General features: G+C 38.1%; 1 protein-coding gene across 1 annotated transcript in view; it reads right to left on the reverse strand.

Annotated features, from left to right (window-relative positions):
* The window catches only part of LOC148875883 (vesicle-fusing ATPase-like), a 134,391-nt gene that overhangs the window by 14,720 nt on the left and 101,591 nt on the right, over positions 1–18,080 (reverse strand). The window contains exons 13-18 of the mRNA XM_088965637.1: positions 6,370–6,580; positions 1,892–2,023; positions 1,764–1,824; positions 1,609–1,668; positions 1,308–1,366; positions 1,111–1,198 (exon numbers count right to left, since the gene is read on the reverse strand). Coding sequence (XP_088821763.1) covers positions 1,111–1,198; positions 1,308–1,366; positions 1,609–1,668; positions 1,764–1,824; positions 1,892–2,023; positions 6,370–6,580 — 611 coding nt within the window. The remainder of the gene's footprint in view (positions 1–1,110; positions 1,199–1,307; positions 1,367–1,608; positions 1,669–1,763; positions 1,825–1,891; positions 2,024–6,369; positions 6,581–18,080) is intronic.

Raw genomic sequence — 18,080 nt, forward strand, 5'->3', positions numbered from 1 at the left:
GATATACCAGAATCCTCAGAAGACAGAAGGATCACTCGATCCACATATGCTAAGAGGAAACACTCTCACAATAGCCACGGGTCATTAGACCCACATAACCCACTTACCTGGGTACAGAAGGATCAATTCGATCCACAAAGTTGAGGAGAAAGAGAAAACCTTTCACAGCATTCGGCTTCCCTCCCCTTGGTGTTTTCTAGGCCCATGACCAAGAGGGGAGAGGAAGAATCACACAACAAGCCTCCTCACATCAACTAGAAGTCCCTCTTCTTTGATTCGATCACCAATTAACAAAGAAAGCAGCTGGAGAAAGGAAAGGACCGATCGCACTACTCCCAAGATTTGATCTGTCACTAAACACGCAATAGGATCTCGGAATAGTGAGAGAAGAGGAGGGAGAAGAGAGAAAAGAGAAAAAAAAGGTTTTGGAGAGAAAAACATCAGTTGGCGGTGCCAGCCTTTTTGATTGATATTTATATTATGGCGACCACTCAAATAATAAAATATAAAATTACATATTTGCCCTTGCGGCACTAAACTAAAGTAAGACTAACTAAATCAACATGTATAATGCTAAATATCTTACATCCCCACAGTGGCCTAATCACACTAGCAAGCTCATTCTCCAATACAGTTCCCCTCAAGGGATTAAGTAGGAAGAAGCACTATTAGCCCCCTCTTTAGCTAGCCTGTCTGCTAGATGATTTGCAGACCTTTTAACCAGTTAAAACTCACATTCAGATCCTCATCTGAGAATCTAATTTCCCTCAACATGTGTCTAAACATCCAGGGGTGATGTGATTACCCTAATGGAAAATTGGTGGTACTTGTTCCAACCAAAGAGCTATCTTAGTAGAAAAGAGAACTTCTGTGAAACATATTTTAAATAGAACTCTAAATTGCAGTTTCCAAGGTCTACAAGGTGCATGGAACAGTGGCATCTCCACTGCCACCTGGACATTACAAGGTTGCCTTGAGGTGCTGAAACCTGGGAACGCTTTGCAGTACTGAGCCAGTCTTGCCACTCAAGCCTCCATGAAATTTAGTTCTATCCACATAATCTATTAATTGTCTCGGATTGTCAACAAGGAAAAAAGTAGAAGGGAAAACCTTTGAAGGGAGTCGTTTGAGGAAGACCAATAACGTCTGAGAAATCAAATTTGAAAAACGAGGTCCAATTGGAACATACTCCAACAACCTGCATCATGTATTGATATGACTGACCGTTGAGCTTAAAAAATTAACACAAAGAGGAAGAAAAGAAAAATAGAAAATTATGAATGCTACAGTTTCAAATCAGGAATTACCTTTCAATGTCATCAAGGATGATAATGCTCAATGGTGATTTGTATGCATCCTCAAACACCTGTGAAGAATATCTGATCATAAATGGGTTTAAGCTTTTCCAAACAAGATTTTTTAAGGCTGATCATCTAGACAGAAATGAAAGTAAGACAATTCAATGATGTGTTCTATACAAGATTTCTTCTTCTACAATTGAAGGCAACCCAGAAGTTGCACAAGTCATTCTTCTTACTTGAGATGAATCAGTAATTTTTCCTAGATCCATTGAAGAAGGTTTAGAAAATTAAGGTTAATATAACAGACCTTGACAATCAGAGCACATTTAGTGCTTTCGCTAAGACCGATCATCGTTTCTGCAGATATCTGCACTCACGCAGAGACATTTGAAGTCAAAACCAAGAAAAGGAAAAGGAGGTTCAAATAAATTCAATAAATACTCAAAATGCGAAGGAGCTTACTATCTTGACATAGGGGAAATCACTGGCAATGCCAATAGTAGCTGCCATTGCAGTCTTGCCACTGTTCAAATTAAAGGTTTAGAATTGTGACAAAAAGAAAACATATATGAAGAAGCAAGAAGACATACCTCCCACTTGGGCCTTCCAGAAGGCAAGTAACTAGTGGGCTTCCTCTACTAACTTTAACTTGCTCTACCAGTAACATAGCTCTATCCTGGATGTGCTTATGCCGCTCACCACAGTCCACCACACCATTAAGTCTGCATGTTACAGTTAGTTTAAATCAGGTGGCCAATGATATTTATGTAATGAAGCTGATCTGGACAGGAGATGAAAGCATGAGCTGAAAATACGTTCTATAACCCTACTATCAGCAATTGGTCTTGATTTGCATGCTAGCCTAATTAATGGTGTTGTTTGAAAAAGAAAAAAAACATCCATTAAGATACTTGTGGTTATAAGAATGGACTAGAGCCCATATTTCAGTTGGTTTGCAAATGGCACCTCATCTGTGAGGTTGCATGGGTTGAAGTAGTAAGAAATGATTTTAGCACTCATAATCTAACAAAGGATATGGCATTGAACACAATGGAATGGCAAAACAGGATTCATGTAGCTGACCCCATATAGTTCGAATAAGGCTTGGATAATGATGATGCAATGGAAGAAAAAATATATCTAAAAACTTCGTTGCTTGCTGTCAGCACTAAAGCATCACATTGATGGTAAAATCTAGGTTATTTTGAATAACATGATTAAAATGTAGAGAATTATATGTTCCAGAAATGGGGATATTTATTGCATAGTTTTGCAGTGTCAAATGGGTGTGAGAGCAGGGGCTGCCAGATTAAGGCAGGCATGACCAATGATAGACAAAAGAGTTCTCTAACAGGAGAAAAGAAATATACAGGTCGTGTGTGATGTGGAATCAGCATATGCATTTATTAACTTAGAAGAAATGGATAAAAAGAAAAATAAGGGTTATGCAATATATGAATCAGTAAATACAAACCTTCCCAACTTAGCAAGATTTCATCTTCAACTTTTCTCTTTAATCATTAGCAGATCCATGAAAGTTTATTAAAATCAGCAATATGAAAATGGCAATAGGATAGAAGGATAATAATTGCCTCATGAATACAAAACAGACACCTAGTTCACCCACTCCCAAGTTGCAGCGTCACCATGTTGTCTACCAAGGGATGGAAAGCCCAAAATACAGCTCCATCCAATTTTCCTTTTCTCTACTAAGCTCATCTACCAAGGAATTCACAGATCTTCTAGATCAACTAAATAAGGTATTCAGGTTATTAGCTAGAATCAAAGTCTCCCTGAGTGCAAAACATAATACCCATGGAATCTCTCCCTTTCCATTGTTCCAAATAATCACCATCTCCAGTCTAATGGCCCTCGTAATGGAGAAAAATGCAAGCCTTGACGAAAAGATGGTAGCATTGCTAAATTTGAGTTCCTGTCCTCTATTGGCCCTGAATATACCATAGTTGCCACTCGGTAAAGCTAGTTGTGAGACCATAACCAAAGAAGGATAATTACAGAGTCCCAATCCAATGATAGCAGAGATATGTCACACCAAGGAATTGCATGAGTCCTTCATCTCTTCATTCATTCTTAAATTTCAAATGCATGATATTCTCTTTGATTCCACAAAACTGCCGATGATTATCAATAACAAACAATCAAAAGAAATTGTACGGGCATTTATTCTTAGCTACACATTTTATACGATATTGCATGGCTGGACTTGTGGCCATTTTATGAATTCTCCCATTAGTTTGATTGGTATTGGTGGCTGTCACAAAACACTATAGAGGCACTTCTCCACCTTAGAAATAGTCAAACCTAGGTATCAAAAGTGATCATTTTTTGGGAATATTTTGGTCATCAATCTTTATATTAGCTTCTACTCTTATTATACTAATATAAAACTGCATATGTTTTAAATATCCAAAAGCATTTCCAAATAGTTCTAGCCACACACATACCCTCTCACTAGTATGATCAATCAAAACAATGCCATCAACAGGGCATTCCCTTGTAAAGACCAAATTACTTAATCAAATTACTTCATCCATGACCAATGCAAAAACAAAACAAAAAATAAAGTTTAGGCTAAACAAGACATTGGTGTCAATATATTGTCCTACCGGGTGTTCCACACTAAGTACATCTTTATCATGCATGTTCCTATGTCGATCCAATTAAGACTTCATAGCATAGTTTTCAAGGCAACAAGGCAAGGCTAGGCGACAGGGGGGGTGCCTTGTCGCCTAGTCGCCTAGGCAATGAATTTTTTTATGTAGAAAACATAGATCCTAGGGTAGCTCCCTAGGTACCATAATCATATTTCCTTAAGAATTACTCATAATTTTCATAAGAAAAGTATAGAGTTCATGTTAAAGTATAGAAAATCAACATATTCATGAGAAGAAAAAGAAGAGAAAGAAAATTCAAAAAATATAGGGGCTGAACCCTTATTTTTGTTATAGGAAAAGAAGAAAAGAAAATGTGTTGATTAGACAAAATTTTAAGTTCTTCCTTACTTATTGGTTCAGGTTTTAGAGTCTTTGGGGGTTCAATACAGCATTTAGCAATGTTTATATTGATTAAACCCTAACAAATAAGAAAATAATAAAAAGAAATTAGTATATAAACAAACAAAATGAATGTTTTAGTTTAATAGTGCCTATTTTATAATTATAATGTCAAAATATAAAGAATAAAAAAGTATTTTATAATACATAGTGCACCTTGTCACCTAGGCGTTGCCTTGCCAACTATGCTTCATAGTAAAGACCTACCAGTCATCTCTATAAGAGCACCATATCATGCTTCCTCCAAAGACATGAATACCATGCGAAGATCTTTCTTATTCTCTATCTTCTCCATCAATCACTGAAGTAAAGAGAGATATGTTCCACAGGAGAATCTCCGAAGCATAAAACTAGACTGATTTTCTAACTTTTCTTTTTTATGTCTTAGTCTTTTTTAAGGGTGTCAATGGACTGGTTTGTGTTGAAAATCAATTTGGATGGATTGGATGGACCAATAAGACATATTGGATTGGACCAATCTGGTCCAAAATATTTATTAGATTGGATTGGACTTGGTCCATCCGTAATAAATTTATATTGGATTGGTTGGATTAAGCTAATATCTAGTCCATTGATATAAGATAAGAATATAGATGTCAATGGACCAGGTTTGGGTTGAAACCAATTTAAATCAAAACGAATTTGAACAGATTGAACAGTCCACACGTTGAATTGGACCGGTTCAAAATGATCCAAGATATTCATTGGATTGGAGTGGACCTGGTCCATTTATAATGGACTCACATTGGACTGGATTGGATTGGACCAAATCCAGTCCAACTGACACCCCTAGTCTTTGTTCAATCATTTGGAGGGAGAGGAATTCCCACATTTTCAAAGGCATGGTGTCTGATCACATTTCTCTGATTGGCAAGATTGAGAGAGTTCATTGGATCTTGATTTTAAGGGAACTTGAGAACTTTTACCGTGACCACTTCAGGAATCAACAGAAAGACATTTTATTCAACTTTTCTTTTGATGTATAGAAAGTAGAGAAAATATACATGCAAATGCATGGTCATGGTTTTATCTCATTACCCATGTAGAGCTCTTGTATTGCTGGGGCTAGTCACTCTTTTTTTAGATTTAGTAAATATAATACCATAGTCTACCATTTATCAAAAAATTATTATTTCTCTTATGCATAACCCAAGGATAATTGCTGCAACTTTCTGTCGTCTTTTAACCTTGTATGTAGGTATGATGTTGCCTTCATTTGCTCAGCATTTCCATAGTCCCAATGATCTTGTTGGAGAGCTTTGAAAGATAAGAAAAGTCAATCTCTTATACATTTCCAGAAACCTATTGAGATAGCATCTAATCATGAAGTTTTTCTTTCAACTCTAATTCTAAGGTGCTATAAAATTAATAGATTATTATTAAACTATCATGCTTATAGTAACACGAACTATATTAGCTGTGATACTCTTAACCATTTTGCAAGTATTTGCATGAAACAATCCAAGGAAAAATATCTCGGGTAGCTATTGCCTAAGGATAACTTTGAATGTTGACTCCTAAGATACACTATGCATCCTATGTGGAACATCAGATATACAAAATTCAAGCTTAGATGCAGATTGACATTTTATATTGAGGACCTGGTACAATAGGATTCAAATGAGTTACAGAGTTGTAGCATGATTATGGAGGAAGACCTTAGCATATTGATTCAAATGAGTTACAGGAGTCGGACTATAATAAGACAATTGTTTTGGTTTGGATACAGGAGTCAAGTCTGTAATCAGACAAACTCAAATTTTGTACATCAAAGTAAAAGAAAACATTATCTTAATGTTTAGATGAATGCCCTGACTGAAAAAAGGTTTAAATGAATGCCAAAATTCCAATCGATTAATTTTTTAAGAAATATGTTTGAAACCAAAGATAATCAAATCCTAAGCCGGGATCGGTTCAACCATCCAAAGATAAAGAAATTTTAAAACAAGATGCATTTTTATACTAAAAAGGAAAAAGTTGCATGTGAAATCTACCTGCATCGTTCAAGATTATCAGTGGATGCTCCAAATGCAGGAACAATTTCCTGGAGTGCATGAAGAAAATCATCCATTGTAATTTTTATATTCTCCTCTTCTATGGGCTTGGTAAGATCATCTAAGCTTAGTTGTCGGTTCAAGGCAAATGATGCTGCACTTTTCACAAGACCTTCAAGTTCTGCACCACTATAATTCTTTGTCCGTGCAGCTGCATGCAGTGGAACAATCTTTGATGAGGCATCAAAATCGTTACCTATCTAAAAGCAATTTCAGCCCATTCTCTGTGTCTGGTGTTCTATTGTAGCTCACCAATTCTTGTTAAACCTTTAACAGGATCATACTATTACAAATGAGAGAGGGAGAGAGAGGAGCGGACTCAAATCATAACCACTTGGTTCCAACATGGCTGGCATTTGGTAAAAAAATCAGCAGAATCAAATTGAAAAGAAAAAAGAACATCTCATTTACAGCATTTTTAATTTATATTATATACTAGGCAAACTTAGCAAAACATGCACTGGTACATGTATGTGTTGAGCCTTATTCAAGGCAATAATGGAAGGAAAAATCTAGCAATATGACATTATCCCTTTTCTATTTTTTTTCCTATTTTCGTTTGACTGGTAATAGATCAGATGCTTCACTAATATAGAATGGAAAAAGCACAGAAAATACACAGAATGCTCTTGAACTTCATACCTAACCTAAGGATTGTACACCTTACTGTGTTTGTACCTAATAAAATCAGTTGTTATCTATCAAAAAAAAAAAAAACAGAAAAAATAAGATCAGCCTCTTGGCGGCTTACCCTCGTTATCATACAAAACCAAGTCTCAATAGTCTACATTAACCGGGGAAAGAGGTCTCCCAGTACATTTCCTTTATTATTCTATCCTTTCTGGCAAACGAGTAGGCCAGAGAAGTACCATAAGAAACTGATACAATTTATAGATGGTGATACAACAATTGTAAATTCTTTCTTTATTAATGACAAGTTGACAATAAGAAAGAGAGGAGGGTTCAGACCAAGAAAAAAGAGTGCAACCCCAAAAGCCCAGTACAAAAAAAAAAAAAAAAAGAAAAAAAATCAATGAGGACACAATTCATATGAGATATTATTTGACATACCAGTCTAAAAAATAAGGTGCCTCAAACACTGCAATCTGGTGCATCCTGTGGGACCAGTGATGTGTCAGTGTTAGTTTTAAACTGTATGTCCGGCATGATGTAACAAATCTAGTGCTACATCATAAAAAGACAGTTTTTACCATAACAATTCCACATTAAATAACCCCATCATATGATGTTGGCATTACCTTGCTAGTTGCTATACCCTGCAATATCACATTTATCCAACCCTCAAGACCACTTCTGGAAAAGACTGACAACCTTCTGTTCTAAAGCTCCTTTCTTAAAATGGATTTTTAAACCCATGAGAATAGTAGACTACCCAACAGGCTGAAGCCCACAAGCCCTTTTGATAGCCAGATTTATTTTCTTTTCTTTTTTCTTTCTTTTGAAAAAGTAGAGTATTGATTATGATTTACGACTACAGTCCATGTAAGATGCTTTTGTCTATAAAGCATGTCTATTTGTTGCCTAGGCAATGAGCCTCCAAAACACCTATGTGGTGGCTTGGGCAATGCTTTAACTATATGGCCTATCTGTCTATACAGCATGTTTTTTTGTCTATACAGCATGTCAATCTGTCGGTTGAAGAAGTCCCTATATAGTCTCAATTAGGCTCCCCAGGCATGGTTTGAGAGATTTCTGGATGTTGTTGTTGGTGCAGGATATAAACAGAGTACTTCATATCACTTTTCTCTTTGCCCGTCAAAGATCTCAAAGAATCACAATTCTTCTATTGTATGTTGATGATATGTTATTGACTAGAAATGATGAGGATGGAATTCAGGAACTCAAATCTCTTATTTATAATTCATTTCGTATGAAAGACTTGGGTTCCCTTACTTCTTGGAATTGGAGGTTCAACATAGCAATCAAGGCTACTTTGTTTGTCAGCAGAAATATGCTTCTAATCTTATTAAACTTGTTAGTATTACATACTCCAAACAGGTTGATACACCTTTGGAGCTGAATGTTAAGTTATCTAAGATAGGGTAACTTGCTTCTTGATGCTACTTGATAACTTTGTATTTTGATGCCTTAAGGGCATTATTTCAAGGATATTTTCGGCCTTAGAATAGTCAAAGTATGCCCTTTTCCCAGTTAAATTCAATGTTGTGACCTCTGAGGGTCTTTGTGCAAATTCTGTGGAAAATTGGAGAAGTTACATGACTGAAATGCAATTTTTGGGAAACTGGTGTGAAGTCCAACTGAGAAAGGGAGTGTTTTTGTGAAAAACTGAGAACAGGAGGGCGCCTCCTATCTGCTAAACCCAGAATGGTGCCTCTCCTACTGTATTAGCATGCCCCCCTCTCCTTAGCAAACCCTAGGGTGCCTTTTAACCTATTCTTTTCCTCCTTAGCAAACCATAGCCGCCCCCAGCTCTTTAATCTCCACCCTCAACTTCTTCTAATCTCCACCACTCATTTTAGGGCACTCTTTTTGTAGCTTTTAAACCCTAGGGCGCAACCTAACTGCTAATCCTCACTATTCGGCCCCTAACCACTAGATCTCAGCCTTTAATTCCACCTTCTATCTCAACCATCCACTCTAGGGCGCCACCCACCTCTTTTAATCTCCACCTTTCAGTCCTAGGCATCTCAATCTCCACCATCTATTTCTGGGCGCCCAAATCTCAGCCCTACATAATATTAGGCTTCCTCTCCTTTTATTCTCAGCCTTAGGATCACCCCAAAACCATCCTAACCCTCCATTAGAAACCCTAGGGCGCCCATATCTTTGCTAAAACCCAGCTTCCGCCCCTTCTTTCTCTCTAATCCCAATTGTATCCACCATTCTCTATAAAAGGACCCAAAGGCTCCTGAGAAAGGGTTGGATTCTGCTCCCAAGTAAGACGAAAGGCTGATCTTGAGAAGTTCAAGGGTAGAGGAAGAGGAGGACGCCTAGGCAAGAGGAGGGGTTATTAAATTTTGAATTACAAAAAAAATTAAAAGAATAAAAAAATATAAAAAATATAAAAATATATAATTAATATTTTAAAAGTTTTGCATTTGCATCCCAACATTTAGGGTTTTATATTCTTGGGCATGCATCATATAGGTTTATTTAATTGCTGAAATTATTTTGTTAGTAGTGAATGTGCTACATTTTTTTTAATTGTTTCTTGTGCTTAGTTTATTTTATTCTTTTATGTTATCTTGCCAAATTGCATTTTAGAAATAATTGTTCATGAGTTGTAATTAGTTGCATTCATTTTGTTTGATTGTTTTTGTTTCGTTAATCCATTTAAGGGCACCCAACTTAAATAAGATAAGGTGGGGATTTCATCACCCTTCCTTGGCCCAAAAATCACCACCCTTCACGTGTAGTTTACCCTAAACCCTAATTTAAAATTTGGATAGCAAGATCCTTTAGGGAAGTCTCACACTTGGTTCAAAGGTGTGCTGAATTTTAGGAAAGCTTGTAATTACTTTCCATAACCGGCAGTTGGTGTCTAGGGAAAGAGCTAAAACAGCTACGACTAAGCGGGTTTTTGGTTACTTAATTAGGTCCTTGCGAGAGCAAGGAGAGCCTCCCACATCCCTACTTCTTTACCTGGATAACCAAAGGAAGTGGTGTAATTCCAAGTGAGCATAAGAGGATTCACATTGGTTGAACCACTAGTTTAGGAAACCTTAGGTCAACCTTAGGTCAACCCTAGGTCGTGTGGTTGATTTGCTTGCATTTTTTTAAATTCAAAATTTTAAATTTGAATTTGAATTTTAGGAATTTAAATTTCAAAATCTGAATTTGAATTTAAATTTCATTGTACTCTGCTTCTTTATATAAAAAAGAGGTGATCTCAAAATTCCTTTCGTCGGTTTTAATTCTGCCAGCATTATCTTTGAAGGGATAGGATATCCATCACATGGACACCCAAAGATTGCAAAATAAGGGGCAAATTTCAAAAGTTTTTTCTCTCCTTTCAACTGGGAATCGCATTCCCTATTTAGAAAATCATATTTTCAATGATCATTCTTGAATCATAAACTGAACCAGATCTGAACCAAAAGGAGTAGAAGAGGATGTACCTAATACAGACAAACAGTATCTCCCAATGGAGGTGTTCACGCCCAAGGAAGGATCCAAAATCTTCTTCAACTGAAGATGGCGCAATGCAGGATGGAGCAGAATTAGCGGTGTTCTTCCAAAAGAACTTGACCCTTCGCAAAAATCAACAGGATGGCTTGTGAATACAACTCCAATCAATCTTTTCCCCAAAAGATTGGTATCAAGATCAAATCTTGATTACTCCTGTAGAGTAGGAGATCAAACTGCTAGAGGCGGCGGCTGTAGAAAGGAGGTGGCAAGAGAGTATTCGCAAGGTGCAAAATTCTCTCTTCTTATGATTTCAGCTCTGAAGACAAGAATGTGTTGGTTGCATGTCCAAAGGCTGCCTCCTCCTCCTCCTTTTATAGACTTAAAGGGATCAACTCCTAATCCCATTAGTAGTTACTGATCCAAATCATATTTGGATTAGAAGTCCCTTTAAGTGATAAGGGATAACCCTTATCTTATCTGTAGATCAGATCAGCCATCTCCTAATCTAATTATGAGGCTTCCAAATCTAAATCTTATTTAGATCTTGGACTCTCTAAGTGGATAGGGTCTGGGTCCAATCCTATCGGCTGATCCATCTCAGAATTTGCCCCCTTTTTAATTGACTGGTCAAACCAGCCCAGTTCGAAATGGGCTTAAGGCCCATTTAAGGTTATGTACTCACTTGGCCTTCCAAAATGCTACACAGTTGGGCTTCCTTGTATGGCGTGGGACCCAAACATTGATCTACATATCAGCCACATGGGTTCGGCCCAGCCTTTATTACAAGGCCTGGCCGAATACACTATTATGGACAGTGCACCCCCTGAAACCCATCTTCTGGGCTCTATGGGCCCAACACTTACCCTAAGTTGCCCCTGGGCCAAGCCACCTTGTAACACCCAGGGACTATGGGTAGATGCAAGATTAACCCATCAGGTATTATCCTCAATGGTCTTACACTTAACCTCTCAGCCCATAATGATCATACACTACCCGATAAGAGAGGACCTCTCCCTCAACTGCAAGGAACAGTGCTGCACTCTCTGCTTATATGGATCCCGGGAATTAAAACCTTTTGCAAATCATTTCAAAACCATAATATATATACTTTTATATCTTATATAAAATATATTTTGCAATTCAAATCTCAACGAATGAAATCAGCTGTCGGCAGTCTTGGTTTCCATCGGTGAGAGCATCCTCGATCATTACCTTTGTCCGACAGAGGGGCTGATCCTGTCACTATGATCACCCACTCAGATGACTTCTCAGACTGTCCCAACATACCTAGGTTTTGACCCCCACTAAGGATCTCACTGATTGGTATATCAAAGGCAACCCAATCCGACACCTAGTGCAGTATGATAATCGAGTCTAGGGGTTGGGTATAACTTTCTAGTTTTTCCCATCAATCTCCAAGGTCCAAGGCAATACTAGAAATCTGGTCCAGTTAAAAAATTCAATTAATCCTACATTGTATGTGCCTAGGGTCTCACCCTAGCAGCTGAAATAGGCCACCCCAACCGACTTGGTGGCACCACAGTGTCAGCCTTGTCAGGATAGGTCTCCCTAGACTGACCCACTAGCTGTGAACATTCTAAACTAACACGAGTCTCATTAAATGTCCAGTTTAAGGGTATTACACAGAAACATACCAAGGGAACATGAATCACATATGCACTTTTATTCATTTACAATAAACTCATAAAGTGCATCATCTTGATTGAAGCTAAGGGCATAAAAAACTGTCTAACAATCTTGGGACTTTGGTTTCCGTAGAGGGTTAGGGGATGGGGAAATTGAGTGTTTGTCTACTCTTCTGTGTCTCCTTGATAAGGTTTGGTTGGACCCCTCGAAACCTGATAAAAGGATTTAGGCCATTCACCCCATTGGATCTTTTTCTTGTGGCTCTTTTTTCAAGTTCCTCTACCAAACTCCCTCTCAACAAAGTTTCCCTTCCAAAGAAGTTTGGTGTAGGCCGGTCCCCTCAAGGTTATGGCTTTGTGTTGGAAGTGTGGCATGGTAAAGTAAACACGATGGATAACCTACAAAAGAGAAGACCCGTCCCTTGTATTTCACCAAATTGGCGCATTCTTTGTAGATCTCATGGTGAGGATTGTAATCATTTATATTTATCTTGTAGTGTAACTGTCGAGCTTTGGGCTTGGCTTCTATCTTTGTTTGGGTATAGTTGGGATATGCTAGTAGATGTAAGCACAATCTTTAACCCTTTTTTTCTCTTGGCCCCATAAAAAAGGAAGGAAAATGTGGAGATGTTTGTGAGCATCATTGTTATGGACAGTATGGGAAGAAAGGAATGCTAGAATCTTCCAAGAAAAAGGAAGAAATAGTCAAGCCTTAAAGGACTGCATTATATCCAGGTCATTACATTGGTTAAAGACTATAGATTTATTTAACCATTTCACTTTCATTAATTGTTGGAAGGATTGGGAGTTGGTAGCAAGCTATTCCTCCTACAAGGGAAGGGTATTGACTAGTTGGGCCCCCCTCCTCTTGGTTCTTTGAAGCTGAATTTTGATGGGAGTAGCCAAGGTAACCTAGGTCCCTCTGGGATGAGAGGTGTATTGAGGAATGAAGCTGGAGAGGTTGTCTTAATCTACTCTGGCCCTTGAAGAGTTGGGAACTCTATCTGGGTAGAATTTTTAGCTGAAATACAAGGAATACTTCTTGCAAAAGAAGTGGGCGTGGAACAACTTCTAATCAAAGGAGACTTTAAGACAATGGTGGACTGGTTAACTAATTAGGAGGATGTCACTTGTGGCTACAAAAATGAGCTAAATAAATTCAAATGGTAGACAAGAAATATGTCTATAACAGTACAATGGGTTGAAAGATCAACTAATGCTTTTGTCGATGTCTTGGTAAAACAAGGGATAATTAGGGAAACATTGTTTTGGGCACAATTGTAAATATTGCTTTAATTTCAACATTCATGTTTTCTCTGTTGTAGTTTGTGTATTTGCTATTTGGAGAGGCTTCTCCTCATGCCTCAAAGGGGATTTTATTGTATCTATTCATTATTTTAATGGAATTGATTTTATTTATCAAAAAACAAAAATGTTGCCAAACACTTTTGGAGTGATGTTGTGCTTACATCTTGTTTCCTTATTAACAACATGTCCATGTCCATCATTGAAGGTCATTCTCCATTTTCTGTTTTGTTTCCTGCTTTGTCTCCTTTCTCTCTTACCCCCAGGGTTTTTGGGTGTGTGCATTTTGTCCAAAATCTTGGGCCTGGGATGGACAAATTAGTTGCTTGATCCACTAATTGCATTTTTCTTGGCGTTCTTTTGTGTATCCCGATGTTATGTTCTTTGAGTATGTTCCTTTATTTTCTGGATCAAATGTCTTTGTCCACCTCCACTTTTGGCTCCCATGGAGGACCCCATTCCTCTTGTTCTAGTTGTGACCAAGTCTTTGCCTCTAGTGCCACTTCCCATTGAATGATCACCAATCCAGCAAGTGTATATGCATCATCATGTACCGGCTCCTCTAGCTTCATCACTGTCGACAGATCCGCCAGCCTCAACCCCTATTTCTAACCTTGATCTCCCTATTGCTTTGTAGAAAGGTAAACTTGGTTGCATTCTTTATCCCATTTCTAATTATGTCTCTCTGTATCTCACCTTTCTACTTCCCATCGCCAATTTGTTTCCTTGTTATCCTTTGTTTCTATTCCTATGGATGTCCAGGAAACACTTACTTTTCCAAGGTGGCACCAAACAGTGGAGTAAAAACTCTCGGCCCTAGCTCATAATTATACATGGGAACTTACCACTTTTCTGCATAGTAAGCATGTTGTTGGTTGTAAGTGGGTCATTCTTTATCCCTAGTTGCCAGGATTGGCTCCATACGTGTTTTGGTCTCCCTTGCTGTTATGTATTATTAGCCTTTGTTTCAGATTGACATCAAGAATGGATTTTTACATGGTGACCTCCTTGAGGAAGTGTATATGGAGAATCCATCAGGGCTTGTTGATCAAGGGGAGGATGGTAAGGTGTGTAAACTCAAGAAGGATATTTATGGGCTTAAACAATCTCCTCGTGCATAATTTAGCAGATTTAGTGAGGTGGTAAAGAAATTTGGCATGAAATAGTGTTAGTTTAACCATTTTGTATTTAGTTGAGTCTAGTGTTGGAAAGATTTTATTGGTGGTATATGTAGATGATATTGTTATCATTGGCAGCGATAGGTTGGGGATTGATAGGTTAAAGACCTTCTTGCATGATCACTTCCAGACAAAGGACCTTGAAAAATTAAGATACTTCTTAGGGATAGAGGTAGCAAGATCCAAACATGGTATTAATATGTGTTAGAGGAAATATGTTCTTAGTCTACTAGAGGAGACAAGGTTGTTAGGTGCCAGACCAGCTGAAACACCCATGGAACTGAATGCCAAGTTGAGTAGTGATGCGGGTGAGGAGTTTCAAGATCCTAAAAGGAATAGGAGGTTGGTAGGTAAGTTGAACTACCTAACCAACACTCAGCCTAGAATTTCATTTGTAGTTAGTGTAGTGAGTTAGTTTATGCCGAATCCTTGGATCCCACATTGGGATGCGGTGCTAAGTATTGTATAGTACTTGAAGGGAGCTCCAGGTCGTGGCTTATTATAAGAGTGGAGGGAGCCTATAAATAGAAGGATACACTAATGCTAAGGGATGGTTCCATATCTGACAGAAGGTCCACTATAGGGTATTGCACATTTCTTGGAGGCAATTTGGTGACACAAAAGAGTAAGAAGCAGATAGTGGTAACAAGAAGCAATATAAAAGCTGAATCTAGAGCCATGACACCCACAACATGTGAACTAGTATGGTTGAAGCATCTCTTAGAGGAAATGGGGTACTTGATTAACACACCTATGAAGTTGTATTTTGATAACCAAGTTGCAGCTCATATTTCTTCCAATCCTATGTTTCATGAAAGAACAGAGCACATAGAAGTTGACTGGCACATTGTAAGAGAGAATGTGCTTAGCGGAGTGATAAGCACAAAATATGTGAATACAAGAAATCAATGGGCAGACTTCTTTACTAAAGGGTTGAGTCAGGGAAGAATGGATTATATATGTAACAAGCTGGGAGCCTAGAACTATATGTCATATACTCACTAGCTTGAGGGGGAGAGTTAGAGTCAACTGTTGAGGGGTAGCATAGTCAATTTACATTGTTTTATATGCTGATGTAGTTAAAGTAGATCATAAGTTAAGAGATGTGTCCCACACTTAAGTGAGGGCACAATAGACTTTGTGCAATGTTTTAGAAAGCTATAGATAGAACTGGCTGACTAGAGAGAGAACTCTCTTGTTTGAATTAGACTTTTTTTATAAGAAATGGTAACTTTCATTGAAGATAAAAAAGAGAATGTAGACAACACCACCCAAAGGATGGGTGGAAAATCAGAAAAAAATCTTTCAATCTAGCCCAAAACATTCTCCTTAAAGAAAAATTGTACATAGGAGATGTACACAGAAATTACCACTCAGAAGATAAATTGGGAGGGAACTATCACTAATTAAGACTTCCCTGGGAGATGATAGACAAAAGCTCCTCGAAGTTCTTTTCTCTATTGTTGAAAATTTGGTTGTTTCTTTCTTTCCAAATGCTCCATAGGATGGCATGTACTACGAAAATCCAAAGGATCCTTCCTGTTTTGCATAACCTTCTTGCTACCCATTGTTTGAGACAGTCTATCACATTTTCAGGGAAAGCCCAACTAAAGTTAAAAAGGTTGAGGAAGAAACTCCAAAATTTTCTAGTTTCCTCATAGTGAATCAGAATGTGATTGGATGATTCCCTAGATTTTAAACACAAATAGCAAGCATGGGGCATAGGCAGGACCTTCCTTGGTTCTTTCTCTGGAGAAGATACAAAGTGTTGATCTTCTTCATACTGGCTTCCCATACAAAGAAACGAACTCTTGAGGGAATGTGTGTGCACCAGACTGTCATAAACGAAAAAAGATCAGATACCTGATTTTTCTTGATTAGAGCCCTGGAGAAAGATTTGGTTGAGAACTTACCTGTTGGGTGTAGGGTCCAGACTCGAGTATCAAGGGTGTTTAGGGAAAGGTACACTTCTCTGAGAGTGTAAAGGAATCTAGATATTTCCTCAAGCTCATTTTCTCTTAGAGGTCTTCTAAAGTCTAGGGTTCCAGTTGATCTAGGAGAGATGGGAGGATAGGACAAGGGAGATGGGAACTTCTTTGTTTCTGGTAAGGCTATAGAGATGAGGAAAGGATTCATCCAAGGTAGAGTCACCCCAACAAACATTAGTCCAAAATTTTATTTTATCCCCATTTCCCACTTTGTACCTAATAAAGGAAGTGAAAATTTGGTAGGTTGAGAGTATACCTTCCAAGGGTTTATGTCCTTGATCCGATTCAAGTGCAGCCTGCAATCCCAACTGTTTGCATGTTTCCCATACTTGCTGCTGATGATCTCAGTCCAAAGGGCATCCGGTTCTTGAGGAAAACTCCATAGCCATTTACTCAGAAGAGCTGTGTTTTTTTCTCTCAAATGACCTATTCCCAAACCACCTTCCTCCTTAGAGTTGCATACCTGGGACCAATTCACAAGATGAGATCCCTTTTCCCCACTTCCCTCCCATAGAAAATTTCTTTGAAGTCTTTCTAGCTGATTAACAATTTTGGTTGGCATTCAAAAAGATGAGAGATGGTATGTGGGAAAGTTTGCCAAAGAGGCTTTGATTAGGGTGAGTCTCCCGCCTTTAGACAAGTAGTATCTTTTCCACATGGCCAATTTTTTTTCACATTTTTCAATTACAGGATCCCAAAAGCTTTGGGTCTTCAGGTTTCCTCCAAGGGGCATTCCAAGGTAATAGAAAGGGAGACTTTCAAATTTGCAGCCAAGAAATTCCTTGAAATTGTTTAGGGACTGACTTGCTATATTCAGCCCTGCAATACTGCTCTTTGAAAAGTTAACGTGAAGCCCTAAAATCCATTCAAAATAGATTATGATCCTTTTTAAGTTGACAACATTGTCTTCTTCGGCCTTTAAAAACATCATAATGTCATCTACAAATTGGAGGTGTGTCACCTGAATTGAATTTCTTCCAACTTCAAAACCTCTCACCAACCCTAGCAGATTTTCCTTCTTCACCAGTTGACTAAAAATTTCCATTATAAGAGTGAAAAGTAAGGGGGAAAGGGGGCATCCTTGCCTTAAACTCCTACTGGCCTTGAAGTAGCCTTTAGGTTGTCCGTTGATTAGAACTGAGAACCACGAGGATTTAATGCATCCCTCCATCCACTAAATCCATCTTCTTCTAAACCCCATTAGCCTTAGGGTTTCTAATAAACATTCCCTATCCACTTTGTCGTATGCTTTTTCCAAGTCTAGCTTCACAATCACCCCCGGCTTGCCATTCATTTTCCTCTCTTCCATGCGTTCGATTGCTATCAGAATGCCACCAACAATTTGTTGTCCTTTTACAAAAGCAAATTGATCTCACCCATCACTTCCTTCAATCTTCTAGCTAGCACCTTTGCTAGAATTTTGT

The sequence above is a fragment of the Nelumbo lutea genome, chromosome 1 (genome assembly GCF_056320005.1).
Source record: "Nelumbo lutea isolate HS-2025 chromosome 1, American lotus-T2T, whole genome shotgun sequence".
Lineage (NCBI taxonomy): Eukaryota > Viridiplantae > Streptophyta > Magnoliopsida > Proteales > Nelumbonaceae > Nelumbo > Nelumbo lutea.